Genomic DNA, 15,326 nt, shown 5'->3' on the forward strand with positions numbered 1-15,326 from the left:
GCTCTGTTTGTGTTCACAGCGACAACACACCCACACACACACACACACACACACGCACACTAGTAAATGACAACTGAGTGATAACTCTAACCAATATTTAAACCACTGTGGGATGGCTGCAGTGAATGTGTTGTTCGTTGGGCTTTTTTACCTGCCGGTCGTAGGGTTTGGTCTCCCTCCAGTAGCTGCTCATTGCTTCCTGTCCAGACTGCAGTCCAGTTTCCTGTTCACTATGAACAACTTCCTGGTGACAGAGGGGCAGTGATCCCGATGACACCGGTGTTACTGGAGTTGTGGTGGTGTGTGTTTCTTCCTGAAGAGGGTCTGTATTATGTCAGGCAACAAAAGCTAACATTTCACGGTCTGTATCTTTAACCCAGAGGTCTGCACAGCTCCGTAGCCACATGTGGCCCATCCACGCCTGTACATTGGCTCCATGTGGGTTGATATTGAAAACACTGAAACAGAACGGTGATATGTAATCAAAAAAGATCGCTGTGCCTGTGACGGTTTCTGACTCCTAATCTAACATTCAGCTTTTTTAATTGTAGGATATTATTTACACCCATGTGGGTGTGGTGGCCAAGTGGTAAGGCGTTGGTCTTGTAAACCAAAGATCATGGGTTCAAGTCCCATCCATGCCTTTGTGACAGAGTAAACATTTGATTAAGGTTTGAGTTTTATGTTCATCCAGTAATTGAGAAATGAACTTCAGAGACGTTACAGTCGATACCAAAGGGTACAATTTGTTTATTTCTGTGTTTTTATTATACTTAATCAAATCCTTACATTTACTTCTCAATTGTACTCACTTTCCTTAGTGGTTAATTAGTTACTGTAGATGAGGTAAATCTACAGACACAGTGATTGGTTGACATCTAAGGGAAAAGCCCCTGAGGTTAGGTCACCAGCAGCCGTGCAGTGAGGTTAAAGAAAAACAAGTCAAACAGTTTAATGATCAAACAAACTTTAGAATCCGTCACGGAGCACAGTTTACAGACTCACTTCCAGGTTCATGTTCAGGTTCTTTCATCAGCGTCGTTTGTGTACATGGTGGTTTTCCTGCTCACTGGAGGTGGCTCACTCTTACTTTGTGTGGTTAACATAATAAAGTGGAACCAACGTTTTTTTTATGTTTGTTTTTTTTTTTTGCTTTTCTTGCTCATAATTTGTTTACTTGTTGTCACCACATTTCTTAAAGTTTTCAACATTAAAAAAACTGAGGCAGGAAGTCAGGAAGGATGAAGTAGGAAATGTGAAGAAAACATTCAAGTGGTGTGAACAGCTGAAGAAGTTTATTACAGATGATACGAACATCTGCAGTTCCACTTCACACACTCACTTACATATGCAGGTGTGTGTGTGTGTGTGTGTGTGTGTGTGTGTGTGTGTTAAATCCATTTTATTCCACCTCTTCCTCCCTTTAATGGAGAGATCAGTCTGTGTCTGTGTGACTTTGTCTAGCAAACAGCTGTGTGGAGGTCCGAGAGCAGACGTTTCACTGGGAACACACACACACACACACACACACACACACTCACACACTCACACACTCACATAGAGTCAGTTACCCACCCCACCCTCTCCTATTTCCCCATGCTCTCATTTCTTTCTCAGCTGTGTGTTTGCGTGGGTGTGTGTGAGCGTGTGTGTGTGTCATATCACTGTTATGATGTACGATACACTCCTGTCCTCTGTCAGTGAAGGGGAGGGGGGTGGATGGGGGGGTGGAGGGGTTCAGACCATTAACAGACGGTAAAGCGACAGCCGTGACCTCCTTACCCGTGTGTGTGTGTGTGTGTGTGTGTGTGTGTTGGCTGACAGAGGCTCACATTACATGGTTGACTAATTGTCCATGTACCATTAAACCATCTTGTGCATGTCACCTACATATGTGTGTGTTGACCCTACGTCTGTGTGTGTGTGTGTGTGTGTGTAGTTGCTGAGTCAGTAGTGATGTAGAGACCGAGGTCCAGGCTCTGTATTCAGGGGCGTCATTTTTGCGTTTACATTTTTGGCCTGTTGAGAAATATTTTCTTAACACTATTTAATACTGCCCTATTAAAATCTGTTTTTGTGCCTTTAGTTAATCAATTATTCTACTCTATATTTATATATATTTATTTTTAGCTTTTATGTTTATTTCTGCGATCACTTAGTAAAAAAATGATAAGAACCTAAAATGTCACTCTTTAAAGTTCAGACATTTCTGATTTAAAGTGAAACAGTTTGGACCTTGATGACTCACTTATCATTGATTTTTAACATTAACGTTTGGTCTAATTTACAAAGAAAGTTCATTTTATAATTTATATTAGCAATTTTACCTTTTTTCTCTAGGAATTTATGAATGATTTCCTTTAAAATTTAACTTCACGGACATTAGGTCTCACCGTGAGCTGATTGGACGTTTCTTTAATTTTGAAATTCCCAGCACTGTTACTCTGATACAGTCATACCACAGTACAGATGGGAACCTTGGTGTGGGAGTCTGGAGGTGCACGGGACAGAGGGAAGAGTGCGACCCCAGTGTTAGTATTGGTCGGGCCCCGGGGACCCAATAAAAACAGACCTGTCAGGACTATTTCTGACTGTTAGGCTCCATGTCAACCCACAGAGCAAATAAACAGCAATCAGTGCTGCACACACACACACACTCATCGTTGAAGCCACACACCAAGCACAGTGCTGCTGCATGCACCAACACACACACAAATACACAAATACACACACACGTCACTCACAAGGCCAAAGGCAAACACAGTGGGGAAGTCTGTGTAATTAATGTTTAGGATCTGGACACACAGTGATGTAATGACAACATGTAAGTCACGCACACACAAATACAAACACACAAACTCTCCCTCTCAGTCTGGTCAGTGTCTCAGTTCACACAAACCTGAATTTGACCAATGAGGACAACGTACTGAACACATTTTCTCTCCTTTTCTGTCAGATGCCAACGTGTGTGTGTGTGCGTGTGTGTGTGTTTCCTGCTGTATGCGGTTATTGACCCAGTAAAAACCAGACCATATTGACGTGTGGGCTTGTGTATTAATGAAATTCATTGTCACAGATGTTGAGTTGTAAACATCAAACCTGACCTCAGGTCAGTCAGGTCAGGGTGTCTGCTATTTTAAATGCCTTTGATTTCTGAGTTAAAACTAAGTAAAATAAATGTAACCTTAAATTTAGTTTGACCATGAGAACTAAAGCGTTAGCTCACGTTTGTGTGAGTTTTTCAACTTTATTTAAGTTAAGCTATTTCCAGGCTAACATTTCTTTAGTGATAAGGTTCATATTCTTATAAAAGTATTAAAGTTAAATCTGAAAAATTGTTTGAGTTGTTTTGGGGGTTTTTTGGCTAGTTGTTAGATTTGTTGTTTTTTATGCGTAAAATTCAGCTTAAAAAATAGAAAATTAATGTTAATGTTTTCTCAGTTATTGTTTCTTATGTGAATCTCTAATGATTTGGATATATATTAATAATAACAATGATGATGATGATAGTCTGTTGCTGTTTTGCTTTGTTTAAACTGTGTATCATCAGTGAAACATGTGGACTATTTAAACATGTTTTTTTAGGAAAAGTGATATAATAAAACCTTTTCTCTCTCTCTTTCGGCGCAGACCTCAAAGAATTTCTAGACGGGGTGTGCCACATTTCCACCCAGACCCCATGCACAGCACGGTGAAGAGGGATCAGACATCACAAGTTCCCAACTACCGTAATTCATCTGATTGTTTCGAAATGTCTACACAAAGCCTCTGGGAGGAAACCGACAGACGGAGAAAAAAGCCGCCGAGATCCTGGGGTGATTGAATATGCACAAGGAGGGATTGGTTTTGTAGCTGCCATAACGAGGCTGCAGATATGACTGAAGTGGTCGCACAGCAGACAGACGGAGGAGGCTCGGCCAGAGAGGGAGAGAGACACAGAGGGACGGGGAGAGAGGGATGTAAGAAGAATAGCAGATGCTGGAGATGAAAGAGCAGCCAGGCCTTCACTGTAGGGCTCCGTCTCACACAGACACACACACACACACACACAGATGCAGAAATAACATCTACTCTTTGGATTTCTTCTACTTAACAAACACTCTGTTGTTTTTAGCATCAATACGATGCTTTTAGGGTTTATTTAGACAACATTGACATTTTTAGAACATGCAGGAAACCATCTGCATCACTGCATCACTGTGTGTAGAAGAGAGTTGAAGTAGAAACATGTTTTAGCCTTGAAGTGACCTCAGTAGTACACGCTGGTTCACAGTATTTGGTCCAATCGTAGGAGTTTCTTTCACTGCTGACGCTGCACAGTCAGTTATTTATGTTAGCTGTTGTTTCTGCGGCAGGTTCAGGGTCCATTTTTTGTGTGGCTCTAAATGTTGATCACTTAGAAGTAGACGGGGTTGATTGTTGATGTAGAAGGAGGCAGGTTGGTGGGTAGGACAGGAGCTAGTAGATTTGGTTTTGAAATCGGCTGTTCATAGTTTAACATCAAGTTTTGAACTAATCTTGATAGAAAACCTGGTTCATCCTCACAGCCACCAAATTGACCCCAATCCAGTACATGATATTAGGATAAAAATGTCTCTGCTCCAGAGTGATGAACCATCTCTAGTTAAAGCGTCACACCGCGATAAGATGGTGTCAAGACAGCAAACATTTCCCCAAGTCCAAATGACAGACCGTCTCTCTCTGGAATAACAAGAACATGTTTGAGCTGAATTCAGTTATTTCTGTCTGAGAAACGTTAATCTGGGCGTTACATGTGATTAACATTTTTCTTTCGGTGGAGACAGTAAAAGCGAAGCGTCGTCTGCACTGAACTTTTTCCCTCCGCCGTCATTTCTGCTGCAGACAGGCAGGGTGACAGGGGGCTATGGTGACAGGCCAACCACTGGGATCTACCATTTCCGCTGGTGTGTCTCCCGTCGCGGTCGCTCCACTCCTACACACAGACAACAACCACACACATAAATACACACCACTGGTCCCCTCTGCGGAGATCAATTTCACAGGATCACACAGCGAGCTCTGGTTCCCAGGCGCTCCTCACGCGCTCTGCAGACGGAGACAGTTCCTTCACACAACCTGACTCCTGACCCTGCATCATTACTGGGGTCAGAGGAGCAGCAACCCCTCGGTGCAGCAGTAGGGTGTGGGGGTGGGCACAGGGGGGCAGTGTTCTCCCAAGACTTCACAGATACTGACAGGAGCCTCGTTTCATTTTTTTTTTCTTTTTGAGGCCAAATGTCAAACGTTAAAACATGTTTGAACTGTTCAGGCTTGTTATCGAATTAGTGAGTAAAGATGTGTGATTAGGAGTGTGTTGGTGTGTGCAGTAGAAGTGTGGAGATGTGTGTGTGTGTGTGTGTGCGCGCACATTTGCCCATTTCTTGAAACCAATGTTGTTTTCCATTTCACAGTTGGACACACCTTCACGTTCTGCTCCCGCTGCAGCCCTATCACAGTCTGAGTCAGGGCTCAAACCATGAACCTTTTTTTTTCCCTCCTCGTGACTCCTGTCACATGCCGTAAAGTTTTCCTTCTCTTTGATCTTCATTGCCACTCTGGTACAATTCCCTTTTCACTGTATATCCAGTCAAAAAAAATCACCATTTTCCAAAGCCGTCGAGGTCGGTTCAAGAGTAACAAGGTCAAACTCAACGCAAATAATTATCTCAAGCCTAGATCAAAGTTAAATAACCGCCTTTGTTCTTGATGATTTTCTCTCACACTCCTCACGGTGGCCACCCACCAGGAGTTTCACTGACTCCAGGCGTGAGTCACACCCAGAACCTTCCAGTGCCAGTTCTGCTCCCAGTGCACCTCAGAGATTCAAGTCAGACAGAACTAATAAGGAGAGTCAGTGAATACTCAGCAGCAGGTATTATCAGACTGTGGGACATCTCTAAATGAGACTAATGGGAGACACACTGTTCTGGCTGTCTCTCATCCCATCCGTGTTTAATTCACATATCAAATTTACCAGACTGAGGCTTAAAGGGGCATTTAGAGGATGGGAGAAGGATGGATGAAGAGTGGGAGGGAGGTTCAGGTCCTCCGAGTTGACAAAAACAATCTCAGTCATAGACTGTGTGACATCTTTCCACTGTCTTCTGTTTGTCTGACCGTACAGATGGCCCAGAGCCATGGTTTTGTTTTCTTATCTTCTATCTTAACTTACCTTTCTACCCATCTGCCCCTCTGTGAACACACCTACCAACCTTCATGTTGTCTTGATACTGATGAAGTGTCCTTCCTGTCTTACCTGGACATGGCTGTTGTTATGACTGAGCGGTTGACCAGTACGGCAGTTCGTAGTCTTGTCCAGTTACCACGTAGTACTTAACGTTCTACTAATTTAACTCTCCCAGATCCAACCAACAACCCTCCTCCTGACCAGTCACCAGAGCCACCTACCAACACCATCTGCAGCTCATTTTAAATGAACTAATGTCTGATTAATTTGGTGACTTTCTTGTGTCCTCCTGATGACGTTCACCTCCTTCTCTCTCTGTCTGTCAGTGATGCCGACACAGAAGGAGGCCCTCCAACACCTCCCATGGGGGAGAAGGACAGAGATCAGTGTCAGCGGGTCAACTTCGACACGGCCTTCACTTCCTCCACTCTCACAAACGCACAGTTTGGGACGCCTCTGGAGGATAATGAGAGTCAAGAGGGGTGGAGGAGACGTCCCTGTCAAGTCAGGGGGTAACTGACAGGGTGACAGACAGGGGCAACCAACGATACCAGGCTCTGACCCCCACCCTCCACCCCCCCCCACCCTGACCAAAGAACAACACTATTAATGGTATCACTCACTCCCTTTCACCCTCTCACACACACAAACACACACATTCATGGACAATGTTAGCGCCTCTCCCCTGCTCCCCCACTGCTCCCCCACTGCTTCCATCAACACCTTGTCTCTCTCTAAGACACAATGGTCGGGTGTCACACATGTCTGATGCATATTTAGCCATCACTTCCTCTCCCTGTCAGGGGAAACAAAGTCAGCCTTCCTCGGGGCTCACACAGCTCTATTTATAAACAATAACAAGGCTCGACCTCCGCAGGGTTTCACCAGAGAGCGACTCCACGTATTGTTCGGAGCGGACGAACATCTGTCTGTGGCTAACCTGCAGACGCCACGCAGATCAGTGTGACTCACAAGGACGAGCTTTGGTTTCTGCAAAACCAGGGAAAACCACGCAGCGAAGAAACATCCACTTCAATCAGACGTGTGTTTGTTGCTGGTGCAGAGTGATGTGGTGCTGAGTGTGCACTCAGAGTGCTGTGTGCTGCAGCAGGACCGTTCTCTGGTGACGTGCAGTTGTAGAGATGGTTCATTGTACCGAGTTGGGTTCAGTTGTAGGTAACTTTACTGAACTCTTTCTTCTTTAATAACAGGAACAGAACAATGTGAACGGTGAAACGGCCTGTACTCAGCAGAGCTGTGTCTCTCATGCCTACTCTACTCCATTAGTTGGAAGTAGGTCTCTAGTGCTGTGCATTTGCTGAGTGGACAGGACTTCCTGCCAGTGTTACCTCACTGAATGACTGTTGGCACCGCAGCTGTTAAAAAGTCAGTAGAAATGATCCTTATCTCTGATATTAAAGAGGTGGGGAATTCCTGGAGGAGCTGGCCGTGTGCGGCACCTCTGCCAGGAGAAGAAACATTAGTAATATCAAAGAAAATCAAACTCGTATATTGTACCTCAATGGGAAGATCTTTGATAAGACAGCGGTGACTGTCATCATCATCATCATCATCACCATCAACAACGCAGGGTCGTGTTTAACTGTAGGTGGAAAGCTACGAAATAATGAAAGATTTTCCACTTGGTTGGAAATGATACGCAAACATTTATGTGCCATGTTTTCATAAACCCTCAACATTAATCTACATCTTTATCTTTATCTACATTTCAATAATAAAATAATGTTAGTCCAAACATTATTAAATACAACAGTCAGAAACTGCTTTCATCAAGTTGTAGTTAACAGTTCAGCACGACTTTGTTTGGCTAAGTATTAACTAAGAGTTTCCTGAAGGTGATATCAACACCATTCATCAGCGTCACTCTGTCAACACAACAACCGAACTCCATTTACACTGGCTGAAGTCATGTAGAACCACAGCCGCTCTGAGCAGGAAGACAAATCCAAACAAATTAATACAAACTAACACATGTGTGAGTGAAGCTAATGAAAGATTATACTTCATACAGAAAGTCTGGACCACCTCCGAAACTGAGGTCGGCTTGGTTGGTGTGAAGTGGTGTGAAAATGTGACACTTGGGCAGTTCACTCCTGTAGGAAATATATTTGAAATACTCAAATATAAACAGTTTTTGTGAAAATATTGATATTACATTTGTTTAGGAGCTCAGTGTATTTGTCAGAAAAAAATGTTTCTACAAATTGAACAAAACTTGAACAAAATGTGCCATTTTTCCTGTGAGCTATTTTAAGTTTTCATACATTTGTGTTGACAGGATAAAAGCAGGACATGCAGACTTTTCCGGATGTGGTCCACATTTAGATGGAATCCTGGTTGAAGGGGAGATCGAGAGGAAGAATCAGAGACGCAGGAAAAGGAGAAGAGAGAGCAGGGTAGGTGAGGTGGGCGGGGCAAATCTGACGTTGGCACAGTGATTTAACTCGGTGGCCTGATTTTCAGGACATGATGAGGGGAGGGCAGGGGGAGGAGGGGAGGAGGGTGTGGATTTGATAATGTCTTGTTTCGGGCCCTCACCTTCAAAGGGCGGCCCCTGAAAGGCCCTACTAATCACAACATGTGATGAGACCAGTAGAACAAAGACAGCCGGGGCAGAAAATAACAGCGTGGGAACTCTGGGTGAACTTGAAATACAACAAGAGAGCTCTCACCCCGCCTCCTCCCTCCTCCTCCCCCTACTTACACACACACACAAACCAAAACACACACTCAGAGGCAGAAACTCATGTGGACACACACCTGTGTTTATTGTGACAAGGGATTTAGATTGCACGGAGTGTGTGTGTGTGTGTGAACGCAGTTCCCCGCTGTCCCCTACCACACTCACACTCACACACACACACACACACACACATATAATCAGTGTGATGACTGTGTGAGAGCATCTGTGTGTCTGTCCTGTCATAGGCACCACAGCCTTGTACAACAACAATAAGATGAAAAAAGCCCTAAGTGCTTCCTGTCATTCATAGGAACCAAAATAAGGCAGCGCTGCTCTCTGTGACCACTGCTGCGTCTTCGGCCGCTCCCCCTGTCACTGAGCGGCAGCTGATCACCCTGGTGTCACAGTACGTCCCAGTCAGTGTTTATTCTTCTACGTGTCACCATGGAAACTAGGTCCTCCAGTTAAACAAACTCCAGGAACAGTGCAGAGGTTTGGTTCCAGATCACTGACTGTAATACATGACAAGTTGGTCCCGGGCGTGTTCAAAGTTGGGCTCGGGGGCCATTCTTGCCACTTGGACAGATTAAAATTATTTAACACAATATAACGAGTGCTTTAGGACATTGCAGAAGTATTCCCCGGTCAGTGTTAGTGCAGACTCTTTTAACACAACAGATTTGGTTCATATTTCTGTTGTATTTGTCTACGTTATTCTAACTTAATATTTCTGCCACTTTTTTAGCACAATCTTTTAAAATGTTCTGTTTTAACATTATTGAAATTACTTTAGGGAGTTTTCAGTCCATTTATTTTTGGAAAGAAGTCAACACTGAGCTAAGACAGTCCATCTTGTCAGTGGAGCTGTGTTTTTTATCCTTCTTTACTTTCATGACTAGAGTTGCACTTTTCCTTAATTTATTTATTGCCTCCCAGTTTTGTTGCTGGAGTTGATGTCGTACACGATGCATGTGATTTGTTTTTAATGAGCTTCAATGACGTTTAAAACATAAATTCTCCTCTCAGTTCGGTGGGTCTGCCTGCCAGCGACAACTGTTTTCAATCTGGACTACAAACAATAAAACAACACTCACCAAGCCCATGTCTTTGAAACCACAATGTTTTAAATGCATTTTTATTTATTTTAACATCACGCTCATCATTGAAATACATGATTGTCGTTTGATTTGTTTCATTTAATGGTCTAAAGGCTGTACGCATAAATCTGATTCTTTGAATTTAATGAGGGTTTTTTTTTACAGGATTTTATTAAATATCTACAGAGATGATCATAATAATAACTAAGTAAAAACTGTTCAAGTATAAATTAGTGTTTCTATTTCAAATCTGAATAAGTGTACAATGGCACATCACACAGTGTACTTTGGATTTGCAATAATTATGTGCACAAAAGTATTAATTATTATATTTAAACAATATTATATCATTTTCTAATTATTGAAACCTTTCATGACTCCCACTGTATCTCTACCACCTGTACAGGGTTCAGGGACCCGTTTTATACCCTTTTTTGTTTTGATTCTAATCCAGTTAATAATGACAAAAGAAAAAGTAGTTTCCGATGTTTTTTTTTTCTCTTTAAGACAAAGTCTAAGGTTAGAGTTATGTAACAGCTTGTCTGGTTGGTTAACATTGTTGTTGTTCTATTGTAGGACAGTCTCTTGTCTGAACACAGACCTCTCCAGGCCGGGCAGGAGCCTCACTGCTGCACATGCAGTAACATGAGCCTTGTGTGTATACAAACACACACCAGCAGTTCTGTCAAAGTATTCGAGGAGTGTGACCATCACAGGAGCCATGCACCACGCACTCCTGCTGCTGCTGCTGCTGCTGCTGCTGCGGAAACATGTCTGATGCTCTTTTGTTGTAATCTTCTAGTCCCCACTTTAAAGCTCTGTCCCACTCTCTCTCTCTCCCTCCCTCCCCCCCACCCCCCTTTGCGCGTGTATGTCTCTCTCTCTCTGTCTCTGTCTCACCCTGTCTCTCTGTGGGGTAAGGTTAGACTTGTTGGCTTCCTCTGGTTGCGGCAGTGCTCCCTGTCTCCCTGTCTCCCTGCTCCCGGGCTGAGTCAGTATTGGATTACAGGTTCACACGCTCGCTCGCAGACCGCCCGTCGCCCCGACCAATTGCTCCATTCATTCCAGCGCCGGAGACGGCCGTCGGCCTCTGATTGGTTATCAGCGGCGGTTAGGGAACTTTCCCACGGCCAACGCGTGCTGACAGCCGGCCAGCCACTCCTCATCACCACCGGGACATACAGAGGGGGAGGAGAAAGACAGGAGCGGACCGAAAGACCATTGGACCACTGTCAAAGTTCTTCAAAGATCCTCTATGTCCTTGAAAACCTGTCACCCAAACGTTTAAATGAAAGAATCAACCTTTTTTTCACGTTGTTGACACTGACACAGTTACCCCCCTCCTCTGAAGGTGGTGCTATAAACACCGTTCTAATAATTACTGACGGCCATATTTTTATTTTGATGCATTTAAAAGCGTCTTCATTTGACCTTTATTTATCTTTGGGGGGAAAATTACACATTTGTTAAGTATTTCGTTATTTTTTTGCTAACAAGTATTTATGTTTCTTGTCAGCACCGGAACTTTTTACTGTAATTTAAATTAGTGCAGATAGAATATTATCCTTTTTAGACATACTTGTCATGTGTTGTCATGTAAATTTTGTAATTCGACGTTTTGTGGTTTGTCTAAATACATCTAAGTATGATTACAGTGCATTCAGAACTTTTTCAGCTGCAGTTACTGTGTGACATCAGACCAAAGTGTTCTTCCCGCCTCAGTTTTCGGAAACACCATCAGAGTGAGACATCTTCATTCTTTCTCCTCTCAGACCTGTCAAAAGCTAAGGCCAAACTGCGCCTGTCCGTCAAACCCAGTGGCCGCTCTGTGATTGGCTGACAACCCTTTAATGCCCCGCCTCCGCTGGCTGGCAGCGGCGTTGAAATGACACCGTGGGAAAGAGGGGAGCTACAAACAGAGGAGCTCCAGTCTAACGTGAGGACACAGACACGGCTGTAGAACACAGAACCAGGAGGAGAGTCGAACTGAAGGAATACTTTAGAAGAAGATTTAAAAAATAAAAATGAAGAGAAATCACGACTTCAGCTCATCGGACAGTGAACTGGATGAAACTATTGAAGTTGAAAAGGAGAGCGCGGACGAGAATGGGTAGGTTTTAGCCGCTGTAATGAATTTTACCTTAAGTAAGTTTTGTGAGAATAAAAAATAAATCTGACACCTGATATGTAATAATTGTATCTATTTATTTTCCTGAAGGAATATGAGTTCTCCACTCGGCTCCATGTCTCCCACCACCTCAACTCAAGTGCAGGCGAGGAAACGGCGTCGAGGAGTAAGTTAAACTTGTTAATTTAAAATATAGAGTTTAAAAAAACACGAATATTGTTTCATATTTAATTTTTTTTTAAACTTTAAAAAAAACAGATTATTGAGAAAAGACGCCGTGACAGGATCAATAACAGCCTGAGTGAGCTCCGCAGGCTCGTGCCCAGTGCTTTCGAGAAACAGGTCAGTAAGAGAAGAAGAATCCTACAATGAAAGAAACTTTTCATTCTTGTTATTATTTTATTGACAAGTTTCCACTCTTATCTTCTTCACGTGACAGGGCTCAGCCAAGCTGGAGAAAGCAGAGATTCTGCAGATGACGGTGGACCATCTGAAGATGCTTCATGCAGCCGGAGGCAAAGGTGAGACGAGGCTGGTGTTGGTTATAGAAAATAAAAGTCAATCATTTGTTGCATGATGACATTAAAATTCACACTGTACAACATTTTATAATAATCTGGATCCAACAAAATGTAATAATTTGTTTGTGGTTCATCAGGTTTATTATGACACTTCAGAAATATTTTTTTTTTCTGGTATGAAACTGAAGATCTAATCTCTGGGTTAAATCCAGTAAATTCTCTTTCTAATCTGATCCATTGTTGGATGGTGGCTGATTGTACATTTGAGGAGGGTTAGATTAATTCCCTATTGACCAGAGTTAACTCAGTGGTTCAGCAACTCTGGATTATTTTTGTAAGTTCCGGAGCAACATATTTTATTGAAAAAACCAAGAGTTGTTTGATGAAACTGTTTCAGAAGTGAACGAGTTCTTTAAGAAGTTGTTTTACTTTGTTTGGCAGACAAACACAGCCAAAAGTCTCCTCCTTGGCAGAGTTCATGAGTCAGAGTGTATAAAGAAATCATTATCCAACCTGACTGTTGATTCTCGTGCTGCTCCAATTGCTGTAGGTGCTTTGATTCATGCCAAACAGATCCATTCTGGCTGAACTAGTTCTGTACTCTGCTCATCAGATGACTTCTTCTTCGTTAAAAAACTAATCCACAGCCTTCTTGTTTTTGTTTTTGTTTTTTTCCTCCCTCAGGTTACTTTGATGCTCATGCTCTGGCCATGGACTACCGTGGTCTGGGTTTCAGGGAGTGTCTGGCTGAAACGGCTCGATACCTGAGTATCATCGAGGGTCTGGACAGCACTGACCCCCTGAGGATGCGTCTGGTCTCTCACCTCAACAACTACGCTAGTCAGAGGGAGGCTCACTCTGGCCTCAGTCACCTGGCCTGGGGCTCTGCATTTGGATCTCCACCTGCCCATCTCACCCACCCACTGCTCCTGCAGCACCAGCAGGCCGCAGCACCTTTGGCACCTCTTCCCCGCAGCACCACCAGCAGTCCACAGACTCCTCTGTCATCCACCAACGCTTCTCCGGCATCTTCTTCCTCATCTTCCTCCTCCTCCTCCTCCTCTTCGGTCGCAGAGTCTCACCTTCCAGGCAGACGTAGCAGCAGCAGCACAACCGCCAGTCCTCACTCGGATCAAGGCCCGATCCGGGTCACACCCACGAGTGTCACACCTACCACTGTCCTCCACCCAGCTCTGGTTCATACATCAGCGTCAAAGCTCTCCCCTCCTCTCCTCTCTTCCCTCTCAGCGTTCCCGTTCCCCTTCAGCGCTTTCCCCATTATCTCTCCCACCACCACAATCAGCCCCCCAGCCCCTGTGTCCAGTGTGGGGAAACCCTACAGGCCTTGGGGAATGGAGATAGGAGCGTTCTGACTGAAGTGACTGTCTTCATGTAGACTCTACTCACTAACCAGCTGAGCTGGACTTTCAAGGACTTTGTCTCTTCTGAGAAAGTACTGTTTTGTCTCTGACTTCCAGCAAAGGATATCACAGAGGAGGAGAAAGAGCACATGGATTAAAAAAAAAACTGACAATTTTTACAGAATAAAATAGGGTCGGAATTCATAGAAAAATGTCACAAAATGACATGAATCTCAGGATGCCATCTGAGGTAGAAGTCAGAGTTCTGACTTTATTTCAGTTTTCAGAAAAACATGTTTGATTAAATACAAAATAAATAATACTTTACACATAAAATGAAACTTTAATTTGGACCTAAATCTCAAAACCTTAGATTAGAACTTTAATCTGAGGCAAATATTGTAAAATATAGACCTTTGATTGAAAACTTTTTCACAAAGTCAGATTTCTTTCCGTCCCTAAAAGAAATGTCTTAATTTCGTTTGAAGAATCTTTCTGGTTTTTTTCCTCTTCAGTAGAAAAGTCATAGCTTAAGGATGTCTTTTTTCCACCCAATGTATTTTGTGTTTTGTACAGAACTAAAAAAACCAAACAGTGAGAACGGAGACTGCGGCTCAAAGCCACCAGGAGTGATTTATCCTGTTGATTGATCTGTGTTCCTGCCCACGCCTTTAGAAGTTTCACCCACTGCCGTCAGCCAATCAGGAATGACTTTTCCAGATGGTCAAGCAGTTGCCGTCCTTCAAGTTCCTGGGTGAAACTGCCCCCCTCCACAAGTCTTTGTTTTTGTCCCCCCCCCCCCCCCCAGCTGAAATGCAGCAGTGTGGATGCTCCGGTCACAGAAAGAGGGAGGGTGAGGTGGTGGTGTGAGCGTCGGCCTCTTTTTACAACATTTTATGGGGTGGAATAACCGTAGCCAGGTGTTTGTTTGACTTAATACTGGGAACAGAAGTTATCCGCCAGTAAACTTAACCATGATTTACCCACAAACCCTCATGTTCAGGGGGCAGTTCTATTGTTAAAACCTACTTCCTCACATTCTGGTTCCTCTCTACTGTAAACCTAACAATTGAAACTTCACATATATTTTGCCACTTTGTTTTCTTTTTTTTTTACCAGCTTTTGCAGGTTTTTTCTCATGGTAATGAAGTGAGTTTTATTTTTATTGCCGCGTGTCTTGTTGTTGCTCAATGTTGCGTCTCCGTTGATCAGTATTCTCCAAGAGGGAGAGCGACTCTTCATCCATCACAGCAGCCTCTGTCTAAACAGATCATCCCACTCTGTTTCTTTGTCAATATTGTCTTAAG

General features: G+C 43.4%; 1 protein-coding gene and 1 non-coding gene across 2 annotated transcripts in view; both read left to right on the forward strand.

The window, feature by feature from the left end:
* The window catches only part of hey1 (hes-related family bHLH transcription factor with YRPW motif 1), a 34,832-nt gene extending 20,571 nt beyond the window's left edge, over positions 1 to 14,261 (forward strand). Inside the window, exons 5-12 of the mRNA XM_008331681.3 lie at positions 3,631 to 4,009; positions 6,535 to 6,820; positions 8,508 to 8,625; positions 10,586 to 12,119; positions 12,228 to 12,303; positions 12,396 to 12,479; positions 12,577 to 12,658; positions 13,343 to 14,261. Coding sequence (XP_008329903.1) covers positions 12,034 to 12,119; positions 12,228 to 12,303; positions 12,396 to 12,479; positions 12,577 to 12,658; positions 13,343 to 14,031 — 1,017 coding nt within the window. The 5' untranslated portion in view covers positions 3,631 to 4,009; positions 6,535 to 6,820; positions 8,508 to 8,625; positions 10,586 to 12,033 and the 3' untranslated portion in view covers positions 14,032 to 14,261. The remainder of the gene's footprint in view (positions 1 to 3,630; positions 4,010 to 6,534; positions 6,821 to 8,507; positions 8,626 to 10,585; positions 12,120 to 12,227; positions 12,304 to 12,395; positions 12,480 to 12,576; positions 12,659 to 13,342) is intronic.
* trnat-ugu (transfer RNA threonine (anticodon UGU)) lies at positions 573 to 644 on the forward strand. Its single transcript has one exon. It is a non-coding gene; the product is annotated as a tRNA-Thr (tRNA).
* Positions 14,262 to 15,326: the final 1,065 nt, after the last annotated feature.

This window comes from Cynoglossus semilaevis, chromosome 18, assembly GCF_000523025.1.
Source record: "Cynoglossus semilaevis isolate Cse_v1.0 chromosome 18, Cse_v1.0, whole genome shotgun sequence".
Taxonomy (NCBI): domain Eukaryota; kingdom Metazoa; phylum Chordata; class Actinopteri; order Pleuronectiformes; family Cynoglossidae; genus Cynoglossus; species Cynoglossus semilaevis.